At 35.7% G+C, this 15,900-nt stretch overlaps 1 protein-coding gene and 1 pseudogene across 2 annotated transcripts in view; both read left to right on the forward strand.

The window, feature by feature from the left end:
• The window catches only part of FBN2 (fibrillin 2), a 275,257-nt gene that overhangs the window by 161,658 nt on the left and 97,699 nt on the right, over positions 1-15,900 (forward strand). The window contains exons 16-19 of the mRNA XM_010359875.2: positions 5,236-5,388; positions 10,843-10,896; positions 12,531-12,656; positions 15,391-15,516. Of these exons, the coding sequence (XP_010358177.1) occupies positions 5,236-5,388; positions 10,843-10,896; positions 12,531-12,656; positions 15,391-15,516 (459 nt within the window). The remainder of the gene's footprint in view (positions 1-5,235; positions 5,389-10,842; positions 10,897-12,530; positions 12,657-15,390; positions 15,517-15,900) is intronic.
• LOC115896519 lies at positions 7,112-8,507 on the forward strand (annotated as a pseudogene). Its single transcript, XR_004056424.1, has one exon. The product of XR_004056424.1 is annotated as a protein DEK pseudogene (transcript).

Below are 15,900 nucleotides of genomic sequence, written 5' to 3' on the forward strand. Positions count from 1 at the left end.
TATTTTTGAGGTGATTACAATGTTCTAAAATCACCTGTAGTGATGGATGAACACATCAGTAAATATGCTAAAAACTATTAAATCATACACTTTAAAGTGATGTATTCTATGATATGTAAATTATATATTAACAAAACTTTTTTTTTAATGGGCAGGAACCCCCAGATAGCCCCCTTCAGAACCTTCAGAAGTCTCTGATGACATGCAAGTCAAAAATGCTGGAGAAGAAAAAAATATATTTTTAAACCAGCATACTTGATAGTATTAGATAACTGAATCCTAAACACAGTGCATTTCAGTTTTATAATTAATAACAAGTAAGATATGTAATGGGAATTATAGTTATAGATAAGTAAACTCTTGGTTTTGCCCTAACAAAACTTAAAATATAAATATTGGACTTACATCAAAAGCTCAAAATGTTTTTAGTTACTCTTCATCACCATGCAACTAGCTGCAGAAGCAAGAGAATAAAAAGTATGAGCAAGAATATATATTTTATTCTAAGCCTTTCAGATTCCTCCAGGATACTTTTGTCAAATTGATCCCATGAAAATCAATCAGAAGTACCAGGCCCAGCTTTGAAGAGGCAGGCAAAACAGAAGTGTCACTGGTGTTTGGGAACCCCAACAATATATCCCAATGATAAGGATAGCAGAATGAGTGGTAAAAATACATTTAATTCAGTTTTCTCTCCAAAAATGCTTTCATGAGGCTTCTAGGGTGAATTAGCCATTGTATACCCTCTATTTTTCATGTTGTACATTAAAACATAGAAATAGGATTTCAAAGTATATTTGAGAGCTACAACATTCTTAGACATAGTTAATACTTTACTCCTACCGATGAGAATCAAAACATTTGGATCCCAAAGGTGGAGGAGAAAAAGTAGAGAATTCGCAGATGGAAATAATCTGTTCACTCAAATTTATCCACTCTATCCAGTCAAAGATTTATTTCACCCTACAAAGTGTCAGCACTTTGTTCAGGGATATTTCAAATACAGCAACTAGAAGAATATAGCTTCTTCCTGCGTACAGAGCTAAAATATTTTCAGTTGCTTTAATATATTTACTTGCTTTTTTCCTTTACCTAAATGATTCTGTTGAGATCTACCATGAGTACAAAGCCAGTTTTGGAGGGAGAAGTTATTTTTCTCTTAAGTAACCAACATGTGATTTGTTGCTAGGAGTTCAGTAAAACATAAAATTTCATTCTCTTGTTCACATCCAGGAAACACATTGGAAATTGTCATAAAGCCTCCTCCAGTTTTTCATCATTGTGGCCATTTAAACTTTTTAAAATAAAAACATTATTTGTCATGTGTATAAAATTATATATTATTTCTATAAAGTGCTAGATGTTTTCTTCACATCTTTTGACTTGATGTCACTTTTTAGACCCATTGATTCTTTAAGTTTGAGATGAGGCCTGGCGCAGTGGCTCATGCCTGTAATCCCAACACTTTGGGATTCCATGGTGGGCAGATCACTGGAGCCCAGGAGTTCAAGACCAGTCTGGGCATCATGGTAAAACCATATCTCTGCAAAAAGTACAAAAATTCGCCAGGTGTGGTGGTGCGTGCCTATAATCCCAGCACTTTGGGATTCCGAGGTGGGCAGATTGCTTGAGCTCAGGAGTTCAAAAGCAGTCTGGGCTACATGGTGAAATCCTATGTCTGCAAAAAATACAAAAATTAGCCTGGCATGGTGGCACATGCGTGTAATTCCAGCTACTTGGGAGGCTGAGGCAGGAGGAGTGCCTAAGCCCTGGAGATGGAGGTTACGGTGAGCTATGATTGTGCCATTGCACTCCAGCCTAGATGACAGAGTGAGACCCTGTCTTAAAAAAAAAAAAAAAAAAAAGAAAAAGAAAAAATAAATGAATCACTGTTATGAAAAACTATTAGGATAAGCATTTTAATTTTAGATCTCTTTTTTTGTTTGTTCATTTTTCTTCTGTAGATATTAAGATGTGTTTGGGGTTTGTTTTTTTTTTTCAGTTTCAGGTAATTAGGCTACAATTTTAACTAGTATGTTGAAATACAACTCACCAGCAAGTTTATAAACAAAAGGCATTCCAATTGATTCAAAATTTATTTTTAAGTTTATTCAATGATGCAGTTTAGTAAATAAGGAAGAAAACTCAGGCCACATGATAACTACTGAATATTCTTAAGTGACAAAAAAATTCTAAGATGACAGCAAGATACAGGACCTAGCTGTTCCTCTTTTCCTCTTTTGTTGTTCTGAGAATTAAATAAAGCTTTGAATGGTGTGTAGCACATAACGAATGCTCACTAAGTTAACTACTATCGATATTATTGTTATTAAATTAGAATAGTGGCATCATATCTAGGTCATAGTCTTAAGAGTTGCTGCTGTAAGTTATAAATAAAAGTTGATATTAATGAAAGAAAAATAAAGTTAGCATTTTGCATCCATACATATTTTACTCATGGTATGTAGAATCTGCTAATTACCTGAGGAAATTTTAAATCTTTCCATTTTTTAAGAAAGAAAGGCCGGGCGCGGTGGCTCATGCCTGTAATCCCAGCACTTTGGGAGGCCGAGACGGGCGGATCACAAGGTCAGGAGATCGAGACCACGGTGAAACCCCGTCGCTACTAAAAATCCAAAAATTAGCCAGGCGCGGTGGCGGGCGCCTGTAGTCCCAGCTACTCGGGAGGCCGAGGCAGGAGAATGGCGTGCACCCGGGAGGCAGAGCTTGCAGTGAGCCGAGATCGCGCCACGGCCCTCCAGCCAGGGGGACAGAGCGAGACTCCGTCTCAAAAAAAAAAGAAAAAAAGAAAGAAAGAAAAGGGGCTGGGCATGGTGGCTTACACCTGTAATCCCAACACTTTGGGAGGCCGAGGCAGGCGGATCACCTGAGGTCAGGAATTTGAGACCAGTATGGTCAACATGGCTAAACCCCGTCTGTACTAAAAATACAAAATTAGCCGGTCGTGGGGTGCACACCTGTAATCCCGGCTACTCGGGAGGCTGAGGCAGGAGAATCACTTGAACCCAGGAGGTGGAGGTTGTAGTGAGTCAAGATCATGCTAGTCAAGATCACTCCAGCCTGAGTGACAGACCAAGACTGTCAAAAAAAAAAAAAAAAAAAAAAACAAAGAAAGAAAGAAAAGGAAGGGAGGGAGAAAGGAAGGACATGCAGAAATCTGCTAACATATGGAAAAGGTGCATTTAGGTCCAGTCTGTCACCAGAGCATTTGTGTGAGCATATTCTGATGGTGCTACTGGTATTGTTCCTCTTATCCTATCCTGTGTACAGTGGTTCAGTTACATTTGAATAGTATACCATGAGCTAGGTTGCCAGTTTGGAGTCTTTGAATGGGAAAAGGTCAGTAGGGAGATAATGAGTTATCTCAATTGATTGTTCACAGTATCAGTTACGGATAGAACTCCTTGTTCTACTTTTCCTCCCTTCTCACTGCTGCACTTCACTAGTCTTAGAAAAAAAATAGAAGAGGGAAATAAGGTGGTCACCACTTTTTTTTTTTAAGTACTTCAGGGGTGTCCTAGGCACTGTGCTTAGTGCTTAACAAATATACTTTCATTTACTATGCAAACTGTATCCTTATTTAATGAATAAGGAAGATGTTAAGTAATTTATGTAAGGTCATCTTGTGGGGATCTGAACCTTGGGAAGTTTATGTCCCTAAAACCCACGCATAAGTTATGCTACTTTCTTTGTCATGAAACTTCTGGTGTTGGGCCCTGTAAAGAGATTAGTTCACCTGTAATGCAAACTACCATATATAACATGTCTCACTCTTCCAGTGAGCTCCATGGGCCTTTTATCTGCTTGCTTCTAAAAATTCTGCATGGCATATGCTCTTAAACCCAAAAGCAGAAATAACTTTGGCTATTCATGGATGCCTTCCAAGATCATCAGTAATGCCCAAAGAACTCACAAAAATCATATTGGAAATCATGAACCATGTTGTATTTGTGCAAATTTGCCTTCAAGTCAAAACTGTGCTTGTGTGTAACTCAGAGGATACACTGCCAAACTCAGCCACAGCAGAGGCAGCACAGGGTTCTCTGAGTTGACTCCTCAGGGATGGGGTTGGTGAATCCCATGGCCTCCTTCCATTTAAGCACACATGTATCTCATTTTTAATGCAGCCATAAATCACTGTTTTAATCAAAAATGCCCCCAGGTCATAAGAAATTACTGGATGACCATTTTGCATAACAAGCAGATAAAATTTTTTTCCAACAAATTGTGAATAGTTACAGGTATTTATAATAGAGGTTATCTCTGGTAAAATTGCCAGGTCAGTATACTGCTTAAAAATTGTACTGGTTCTTTGCCCTTTATGATCTGAGTTTTTTATAGTTCACCGTTTACTGTCTCATAAAGTTGTAGGATATTTTATGAGAATTAAGAGAGAACTAAGCAGAATATGCTTCTTTGAGGTATAGCATTACTTACTATAAAGAGGAAGAGTTTTGGAAGTCACATAAACCTTGTCTGAACCCCAACTCAGGCACTGGATATTCAAGGACTTCAAACTACATAGGTAGCTGTGAACCTCGTCTTCCTCATCTATAAAATGTATGTAATGACCACTCCTATAGAGCTATTGACCTGACTGTTCAATGAGATAACGTCTGTAAAGCAATGAGCACAATGCCAAGAGCACATATGGTAATTAACTATTTTTATAACTGGATTTACTGAGTGTCTGAGGTTAAAACAGTCACAAGCAGTATCCTGGGGGTTGAGAAGAAAGGCCTCCTAACTTGGAAAGTGGGAGTAAGAAATCTCATGCCCAAGCAGTATCACCTCAAGGTAGATTAACTTCATTGCACTTCATTGTTCATGAGAACTTCCAAAATTGAAATAAGAAGTGTCATTTTGAATATAGCATAGGCAGTGATTAGAGCTCCAAGTATTCTTTATAACTGTGGAAATATCCTAGGTTCCATGAAAGGTTTGTAAGGATACGTTGGACAATGGGTACTGTGTAGCTCATAAAACTTACTGAAGAAAACAAACTAGAGTCGGTGATATGCATCCATTCTTTTCCTCACTCAGAAAACATTTGTTGATTTCCTAACACTATTAGATGTCAAAGATGCACAATAAAAGTCTCAGATGCCCTTGAAAAGCTTCCAATCTAGTGGCCACTTAGGTTAAAAGAAGCCTTCTGTTTCGAAATCTCTTTGTCTCTATCACTGCCTCAAGTCATTGTTTTTGTATTTCTAGATACTCACATGCGCAGTACCTGCTATGGAGGAATCAAGAAAGGAGTATGTGTGCGTCCTTTCCCCGGTGCAGTGACCAAGTCCGAATGCTGCTGTGCTAATCCGGACTATGGTTTTGGAGAACCCTGCCAGCCATGCCCTGCAAAAAATTCAGGTAGTCATATATGCCATTTTCAGAGTTGATAAAGAATCAAGAAGTGCAACCTTAGATGTTTGGCCAAAGAGAACATCAGCTCTTAAGTGTTTCAGCATTAATTTTAACTGAAGAAAAGAAAGCCAATCCTGTATTGATATGTGAGGCATATAATAAGGAGATTTGGCTTGTGTTTATATATGATTTCTAGGCCGACAGAACACAGTGAATAAAAAAATCTATTTGCTGGCTGAGTGTGGAGGCTCACACCTGTAATCCCAGCACTTTGGGAGGCTGAGGCAGGGAGATCACTTGAAGCCAGGATGAGACCCTGTCTTGGCAGAAAAAACAAAAAATTCTTAGTTAGCTAGGTGTGGTGGCACACACCTGTAGTCCCACCTACTAGGGAGGCTGAGGTGCGGGGGATCACTTGAGCCCAAGGGTTTGAGGCTGCAGTGAGCCATCATTGTGCCACTGCACTCCAGCTTGGGTAACAGAGTGAGATGCTAACTCTTTAAAAAAACAAACAAAAATCTATTTGCTTATATATTTATGATTATTATAAGAGGTTTTTTTTTACTTGAACATGATAGCCTCAGTTTCCTTGATCTGTGCTGTCATAGTGAAGACAAATAGCATAAAATTTACTTACCACTTTCAAGGTTATAAACACAACAAGAACTCTGTATGTATATATCTTGACACCAAGTGGTCTCAAGTCACAGTCTCAGACAGTAATTCCACTCTTAGGTCAATAAGATTGACTCTTGTCTATTCATACTGTAACTAAACCCGTATTGAACATATATTGAATATATGTGAGTACAGTAGGGATTCTAACATAAACACAGTCAGTGTTTTTCCCTAAAGTTTTGAGTAGTTGAGAATACAGGCAGGCAAATGTATAAATTACAGTTTAGTGTGATTAGCACCTTAAAAGGTTCATAAACAAGTATGGAGAAAGCACAGAGGAAGGAGCAATTAGTAGCCCGGGGAAGCTGGGAAAGACCTCACAGAAGGGGCACGTTTAGTTTGGTCTTGAAAAAAATGAGTAAGAACTTTCCATGTGGAGGATACAGGAAAGCATTCCTGCAAAGGAAGTGTCTTGTAATTCTCCTAAACATCCCAAATGGAGTCTTCATACATGGAAATAATGATTTGATGCATCTAGAAGAATTACTGAGTGTGACTTTTTTTTTTAAAAAAAAAAGAAAGATAATGAGGAGAACCTAGCTCTAAAAGGTACCAAACTGAATTATGCATATTATCAAAGAAGTTCAAAAATTGGTATAAGACTAGACAAAAAGCTAAGTGAACTAATGAAATGAATCTAGAAACCTGAGTATGAATACGAATTAGGATATAACAAAGCATTTTGGAGCAGCAAGGAAAAAGATTAAATAATAACTATCGTTGATAACTTTTGGAAAAAAAGAAGTTAGGTCCCTACATAAAACATTAAAACATAATTTTCTTATAGAATATAAATTATTTTTTATTTTGTAATGGTAGAAGACTTTCAAAGCAGGCCTAAATAGTAAAATACACAAGTAAACTGGAAAATATTTTTATGTATCATTTCTTAATCTTTATGGAATTTACATTAATCAATAAGGAAAGTTGAAATCCGTTATAGAAAAAAGAGCAGTGTACACAAGCAGGATTTCAGAAAGTAGAAATGCAAAAGGAAGAATACCATGTAAAAAGATGCCCACTCTCCATAAAATTAAAAATAAAATACAGGAATCTGGGGAGCCGAGCGCGCGGCAGCGAGCGTCATGCTAGACAGCGGCCCGCGCGCCTTCTCCTCGGCGTCGGCCGCCGCCGCCTCCCAGAACCTCCTCGTGCCCTCGCGTGCCAGGCCCGTGGTGGCCGGGATCCGCGGTTCACAGAATGTCCGCCTCGGCCCCTGCTGCGGAGGGAGAGGGAACCCCCGCCCAGCCCGCATCCGAGAAAGAACCCGAAATGCCTGGTCCCAGAGAGGAGAGCGAGGAGGAAGAGGACGAGGACGACGACGAGGAGGAAGAGGAGGAAAAAGAAAAGAGTCTCATCGTGGAAGGCAAGAGGGAAAAGAAGAAAGTAGAGAGGTTGACAATGCAGGTCTCTTCCTTACAGAGAGAGCCATTTACAATTGCACAAGGAAAGGGGCAGAAACTTTGTGAAATTGAGAGGATACATTTTTTTCTAAGTAAGAAGAAAACTGATGAACTTAGGAATCTACACAAACTGCTTTACAACAGGCCAGGCACTGTGTCCTCATTAAAGAAGAATGTGGGTCAGTTCAGTGGCTTTCCGTTTGAAAAAGGAAGTGTCCAGTATAAAAAGAAGGAAGAAATGTTGAAAAAGTTTAGAAATGCCATGTTAAAGAGCATCTGTGAGGTTCTTGATTTGGAGAGATCAGGTGTAAATAGTGAATTAGTGAAGAGGATCTTGAATTTCTTAATGCATCCAAAGCCTTCTGGCAAACCATTGCCAAAATCTAAAAAAACTTCTAGCAAAGGCAGTAAAAAGGAACCGAACAGTTCTGGAATGGCAAGGAAGGCTAAGTGAACCAAATGTCCTGAAATTCTGTCAGATGAATCTAGTAGTGATGAAGATGAAAAGAAAAACAAGGAAGAGTCTTCAGATGATGAAGGTAAAGAAAGTGAAGAGGAGCCACCAAAAAAGACAGCCAAAAGAGAAAAACCTAAACAGAAAGCTACTTCTAAAAGTAAAAAATCTGTGAAAAGTGCCAATGTTAAGAAGGCAGATGGCAGCACCACCAAGAATCAAAACAGTTCCAAAAAAGAAAGTGAGTCTGAGGATAGTTCAGATGATGAACCTTTAATTAAAAAGTTGAAGAAACCCCCTACAGATGAAGAATTAAGGGAAACAATAAAGAAACTACTGGCCAGTGCTAACTTGGAAGAAGTCACAATGAAACAGATTTGCAAAAAGGTCTATGAAAATTATCCTACTTATGATTTAACTGAAAGAAAAGATTTCATAAAAACAGCTAATGTAAAAGAGCTAATTTCTTGAGATAGAGGACAGAGAAGATGACTCGTTCCCATAGATTCAAAGATCTGATTTATACCATTATACCAGCAAAGAGAATGTATTTCCTTTTCTAAATCCTTGTTAAGCAACATTAGAACTTACTGCTGCCTTTTTTATCTTGAGTGTTACGTGAATTTGAGTTTGCTATTTTAAATTGCATTTCTATGCCATTTTTAGTTTAAAATCTTGCATGGCATTAATTGTTCCTTGCTTTTATAGTTGTATTTTGTACATTTTGGGTTTCTTTATATAAGGTCATAGATTCTTGAACTGTCGTGGTTTTTAGTGTGCTTAATATTAGCTTGCTTAAGGCATACTTTTAATCAAGTAGAACAAAAACTTATGACTGGGATTTATACACACAGAGATTGCGGTATTTAGTATATGAAATATTTTGAATACACATCTCTTGTCAGTGTGAAAATTCAGCAGCAGTGTGTCCATCATATTAAAAATATACAAGCTATAGTTGTTCAGATGACTGAATTGGAACTTTTCTCCTGCATGTGTATATATGTCAGATTGTTAGCATGACAGAAGTGACAGATGTTATTTTTGTATTTTTAAAAAACAATTTGTTGTATATAAAGTTTTTTTATTTCTTTTGTGCAGACCACTTTTTAAACTCACATAGGTAGGTATCTTTACAGTTGTAGACTATGGAATGTCAGTGTTCAGCCAGACAGTATGATGGAGCAGGGAAAGTCAACTCAGTGATGGAACACTGAAGGAACAGACAGTTATCCTGCTTTGCTCGAAAGTGTCATCAATTTGTAATTTTAGTATTAACTCTGTAAAAGTGTCTGTAGGTACGTTTTATATTAAGGACAGACCAAAAATCAACATATCAAAGCTTCAAAAACTTTGGGAAAGGGTGGGATTAAGTACAAGCACATTTGGCTTATAGTAAATGAACCGATTTTTATTAACTGCTTTTGCCCATATAAAATGCTGATATTTACTGGAAACCTAGCCACCTTCATGATTACGATTAAAGTACCAGATAATAATGCCAGAATATAATGTGCAAGTAATCGTGGATCTCGCTGACAAAGTGTCTCAAAAATAATACACTTTTACATTAAAGAAATTTAATGTTTCTCTGGAGTTGGGGCTCTGGCTTTTAAAGTTTGTCTAATCAGTGTTGATTCTAGATGATCAACATAATGGACCACTCCTGAATGAGACTAATTTTGTCTTTCAATTTACTGTCTTAAATCAGTTTATTAAATCTGAATTTTAGAACATACTGCTTATGACAGAATGACACATTTGATGTACCAATTAAGTGTTGAAAAATACTTTTGCATCATAGAACAGAAATATATATGTTGAATGTTAACAGGTATTTTTCACAGGTTTGACTTGTTTGATAGTTACTCAGACACTAGGGAAAGGTAAATAGAAGTGAACAAAATAAGCAACTAAATGAGATCTAATAATTGGCCTTCGATTTTAAATATTTAATTTGTTCTTATAAACCTTGTCAATAAAATTAATCTAAATCAAAAAATAAAATAAAATACAGTGCCATTTTTGTTTGGCAGATTGGTATACATGATTGATTCTTCCCAGTGATAATGAGGGTATTAAAAAAATGAATACTGTCTTATACTGCTGATAGAAGGGTAATTTGGGGGCATTTTAGGAGAGGAAGAACTATCTAAAACCTTAAAAGGGGCATAAACTTTGAGAGTTTTACTTATAAGAGATTATCCTAGTGATATAATTAAACTTCATATTATTTATGATAGTTGCTAAAAGTTGGACAAACCTAATTTCACTAGTAAGAGATTGATCGAATAAATGTGGTACCTCTACATAACTGAGAAAACAATTTTAAATGGCCTGTTAAATGGGACATTGACATGACATGCCTGTGATAGAGTACCCAGCAACCAAGTCTGCTTCTCCACTTACAACTTCTGTGACCTTGGTCAAGTTACTGCACTTTTCTGTGTTCCCCTTTTTCTCACTTGTAAAAAAGAAAATACAGTAGTATTGAGTTTGTGGTACTGGGAAGATTAACTAAATTGTTAGATGTCAAATGTAGAACAATACCAGGCACTTGGTAAGTACTATGACCTACATTTTGGCTGTTATTATTTTATTATGGAGGAAAAAGTTAAATATCAAGCTCTGTAAGACCATTTATATTTTTCTTAAAGTTTCTTTATGTAGAAAATATTAGTAACATGTATACATATTAATAATATTCAGGATGATTATTACAAGTGATTTTTATTTACTCTTTTATGCTTTTTTATGAGTTCAGAATTTTATAATAATTGTGTGCTAGAAAATGGTAATTTTTTCACTTTAAAAACTAGTGCACAAATAATTCTTCCTAATGGTAGTTTTGGGGTTATGAAATGACTTGTATATGGAATAGGTATAGTTAAGTTTTTAATTCTTCTGTTTCTTTTTGTCATACAGCTGAATTCCATGGCCTTTGTAGTAGTGGAGTAGGTATCACTGTGGATGGAAGAGGTAACTCTAGTTAATCTCAATTTTATAATAATCATATGACATAATTGTATAGATTTATAATTATAATATTAATATGATTATATTTAATATGAAAATGTAATATTATAAAATAATAAGATTATCTCCTAGAGCAGTGGTTATAAGCTAGATGATATTAAGTGATACGTAGATGCACATTTTCATCTTGGATAAATATTTATCTGTTAAATATGCATTGTTAAAAATGTCACTAACAAACTACCCTCCTGATTTCATGCAATCATTGCTTAAGAAAAGAATAGATGTGACATTTAAGTTAAAAAAAAAAAAAGAGTGAGTCAATTTTATGAGAAAATATTAAGTAATGGTGCAGATGGGGTTAGAAAAATAAACAGTATTCAAGAGATACTGGATATGGATCAAGTTTGAGATATACTGGCTGAAATAATTTGTTAAGACTATGTATACCTAAGAATAATAAAATGTTTCTCTCCAAGTAAAGAAGTAAGATTCACTAAAATTTTTCTTGCTTTCAATTTTGCATTATGGTTAACAAAATTCCAATATGGAATCTTGAACACTTAAGTACATATGTGTTTATAATTTTCAAATTCTTTTATATTTTAGTATACATATAGATTCATTTATACATTAATAAAACGGGTGTTATTAATCTTCTATATATATGAATATGTATATATAAGAAGAATATATATATATATAACCGGATTATATATATGTATTCTTCTACCCTTGTGTTTGAAAAGGCTTTAGTCAAGTTATAGATGGTAGGCAGTAATGTTGAATCTTTATAATAAACATCCAAACCAGAGTAAAAAGTAAACTTTTACAAGGATGTTTTTCCCAAGTATAAAATGAAAGACATTTCCAAAGTATTTAAGGTCTTCCAAATTATTGAAAACAATAGCATCAAAATTTGAGCTTAGTGACCAAAATTTGATTTTGGGCTTACTCTTTCATTATATTCCCTGACAGTATAGCCTCTCCAGCAGAGCCAGTCACTATTGGAAACTACTTGATCATTCATACAAGCACATCAGTGCACAAGTTCCACTGCCCCTCAGTGATACAGTAGTAGTAGTCATGTTCGTGGCTCGTTATAAAACATCATGTTCTGAAGCATCCATGTTTAAAGTGTCCTCTCTGTTAATTTCACATATCAGCAATGAAAAACACTTATTAAATATTACTTGACCACATTAAAAGTAATAAAATAGAAATATCCTGTACCTTTGGGGACCATAAAATTATGTGGGCCACCCTAATAAATCCCTATCTTTTAATTAGATAGGTACAATATCTATCAAGTCAAGTTTTCCTTTGGATTTTGAGCCAACCGCCTTTAAATTGTCTTTATTAATTTTATCATAAATGCTGGCATATTTCGTGATTTAACTCTTTGAATTTTTGCCAGCTTCTTTCATTTTTCTTTTGATTTACCAGTGAAGTGTCCTATATCTCTCAGTTTTATTTTCTTACTCCTTGTTTTCAGTTCCTTTTCCTTTCTGAAAGGCAGGCAAATTGTGAGTTTGCAGAGTTAAACACTTCATATGTTGAATGGTCTTTATTAGACCTGCATTTATCAACAAACAATAACATGTGTAGGAGCATTAAACTTGCAATATTTAACGCAGATATCAATGAGTGTGCTTTGGATCCTGATATATGTGCCAATGGAATTTGTGAAAACTTACGTGGTAGTTACCGTTGTAATTGCAACAGTGGCTATGAACCAGATGCCTCTGGAAGAAACTGTATTGGTAAGTTATTTGTTATATTTATGCAAGAACCTTTCATATAGTTTAATCCCATGGATTATACTAGAAGTAATGACACAAATAAATGACTAAAACTAAAAACCATACAGTTTTTCTTGTTTTCTTCATATTATACATTGATAGGAAAATATCAGAATCAAACAAATTTTGTTACATAGTAACAAACTTCTTGGTGGTACCTATTCATTTTTAAAATATTCTTTTCCCAAATTAACATACTCAGTTATTAGCCTGTTGTTTTCCTGAATATACCTTAATCCTGTAATTTTTTACTAAGAATTTGACTTCAAAAATTAACAGGTCAGTATGGATAAAAGTAAGTCAAGAAAATAAAGTGTTACAGGTTAAGAGAATTTTGACTTCATAAAGAAACAACCAGTTGCCACAATATACCTAAACATGACAACTAAGACAAAGGTATTTCCTTTTCTAATTATAAGAGAATGATTGACGAAACTCAAGTATGTAATTTATGTTTAACAAAAGGAAGAGGAGGAGGATGAAAAGGTTTGACAGTCTTTTATTGTTTTCTATTAGTGCAAGGTTTTCCCATAAAGCATTTGGGTGGACTTTTATAAAATAAATGTTATTCAATCCATCATTGTGCATGATAGTTTTACAACTAATCACTGATGGCTTTTACAACCAAGTGTTAATGATTATGATTGGGAAAGGAAGAGATTTTTCTGTGTTTCTGATAGTGGCTTTGATTACTGAACATATTTGTTTGATTTGGAGTTGAAGACATACATACGATGGATGTAAAAGCTCTATTTATATTATGTGCTATAATAGTACCAGGCAAAGATTATTGACCACTTCTAACAATATGCAAACTATGCCAGCTTTTATTCTCCAGAAGTGAAGTCCAAATTTCCCCTGTTTACATGGACACCAGTTATGTGGTTAGGTGAATCACAACCTACCCTAGCAACCTCATTATAACTTGATTATTTCTATAAAAATCCTATTTTCAAATAAAGTCACATTCTGAGATACCGGCGTTTTAGGATTTCACCATATCTTTTTTAAAGGACACAATTCAATCCATAGCTTAGAAAAATGGGTTAAAAAATTGTGATGCAGGCTAAGCGCAGTGTCTCACTCCTGTAATCCAAGTACTTTGGGAGGCTGAGGTGGGCAGATCACCTGAGGTTAGGGGTAGACCAGCCTGGCCAACATGGTGAAACCCCCCTCTACTAAAAATACAAAAATTAACTGGGCATGGTGGCACGTGCCTGTAATCTCAGCACCCAGAGGCTGAAGCAGGAGAATCACTGGAACCCGGGATGCGGAGGCTGCAGTGAGTGGAGATCATGCCACTGCACTCCAGCCGGGGTGACAGATCGAGATTCCATCTCAAAAAAAAAAGAAAAAAGAAAAGAGAAAAGAAAAGGAAGGTAAGGGAAAGGAGGGGAGTGGAGAAAGCAAGCAAGCAAGCAAGCAAGAAAATTGTGATGCAGTCACAATTTGTACAAATATTACACTATTATGGGAAAAGCTATGGTAGTCCAGTGCCTAAAATATAATGTTAATTTTTAAAGTATCAAGATTCAGAGTTGGAGCAAAAACAAGATCAAGAAGGGAAAAGATCAGATAATACACAAAAGAATATTATCAGTGATGATGGAATTACGGATGTTTTTCTGATCTGTTTTCAAAATCTCCACAGTATCAGTATATTATTTAATAAGGGAAAATTATTATTTGCAAGACTAGAAATATAACTTTAAGTAAAAGAGCTCTTCACTCTAAACTACAGCGTTTATATCTTTTTGTCACTACACTTGCAAAATGGAAGGATAGGAAGGTTAAAATGTGAGACCAGGTGCGGTAGCTTATGCCTGTAATCCCAGCACTTTGAGAGGACAAGCTGGGAGAATCGCCTGAGGCCAGAAGTTCCAGAACAGCCTGGGCAACATAGTGAGATCCCATCTCTAAAAAAAATTATTTTAAGTTGGCCAGGCATGGTGGCACATGCCTGTAGTCTTAGCTACTTTTGGAAGGCTGTGGCAGGAGGATTGCTTAAGCCAAAAAGTTCAAAGCTTCAGCGAGCTGTGATTGCACCACTGCACTACAACCGGGGCAACAGAGTGAGATCCTGTGAGCTTCCTAAACTGGAGGTTTAGATGATATTCTCTAGGCTGTTCTGGACTGCTAAAAGAGTATGCAAAATACATCGTTTTAATTAATAACTAACTTTCTGAGATAAAAACATAATGGAAAAAGATTAATGAATATCTTTTTTTTTAAACTGCTGTTTAATGCATTTTTTAACCATCTGGGACATGAAGACATAAGGCTTTCTTTTGAAAAATTTTAATAATAAAAAATGCCTTCTGTTACTTTTATTATACATAAGCAAGTATACAGGCAAATAAATTTAACCTTTTGATATATTTTATGAATGCTTTAAAATGTATCTAATATAATATCATTACAGGACTAAAAGCAAGTTAAGTAGAGATGTGCCTTTCCAAGCTAGCACATACTTTCCAGGGATTTAAAAGCATCTTAAAATTAGCCACTAGCATAAGAATATCCCATTTGAATAAAACTAAATATATTTTGCTTAGGATGAAGAGTGCGCTGTGATACAGACTATGTCACAGAGAAGAAAGAGGGAAATAAAACAAATAACAAAATTAAACATTGCTGCCCACTATAATACATGCTTAAATATGTGTATCTCCTATCTTCCAATGGTTGCTTTCAGACATTGATGAATGTTTAGTAAACAGACTACTTTGTGATAACGGATTGTGCCGAAACACGCCAGGAAGTTACAGCTGTACGTGTCCCCCAGGATATGTGTTCAGGACCGAGACAGAGACCTGTGAAGGTAAGAGCTGTCTTCCTTGCCTTATTTGTGAATAGTGAGTACCTGGAGTTGTATAAACATCAATTACAGTGATGAAGCAATGTAGTGAAAAGGATATTGTTTGAATATTTTATTTTATAATCTCGTTTAGCTAATCTGTCAGTTTTTGAAATAGTAAAGACCTAACACAGTTTACAAACACCATCGATTTTGTTCCACTCAGACAAAATATCAACACACATTTGGAACAAACATTTTAAAGTGGATAAAAAAGAAACCAACTGGAAGAAGCCATATTGTTTTACTTGCTGAAATAGAGTGTCAGATAGTTGTTTACTGTGTTTTCCCCTTTTCAGAACCACTCTGATCCATTAATGTAGGAACGTGAATTATAATGGAAAAGTT

This window comes from Rhinopithecus roxellana, chromosome 3 (assembly GCF_007565055.1).
Source record: "Rhinopithecus roxellana isolate Shanxi Qingling chromosome 3, ASM756505v1, whole genome shotgun sequence".
Lineage (NCBI taxonomy): Eukaryota > Metazoa > Chordata > Mammalia > Primates > Cercopithecidae > Rhinopithecus > Rhinopithecus roxellana.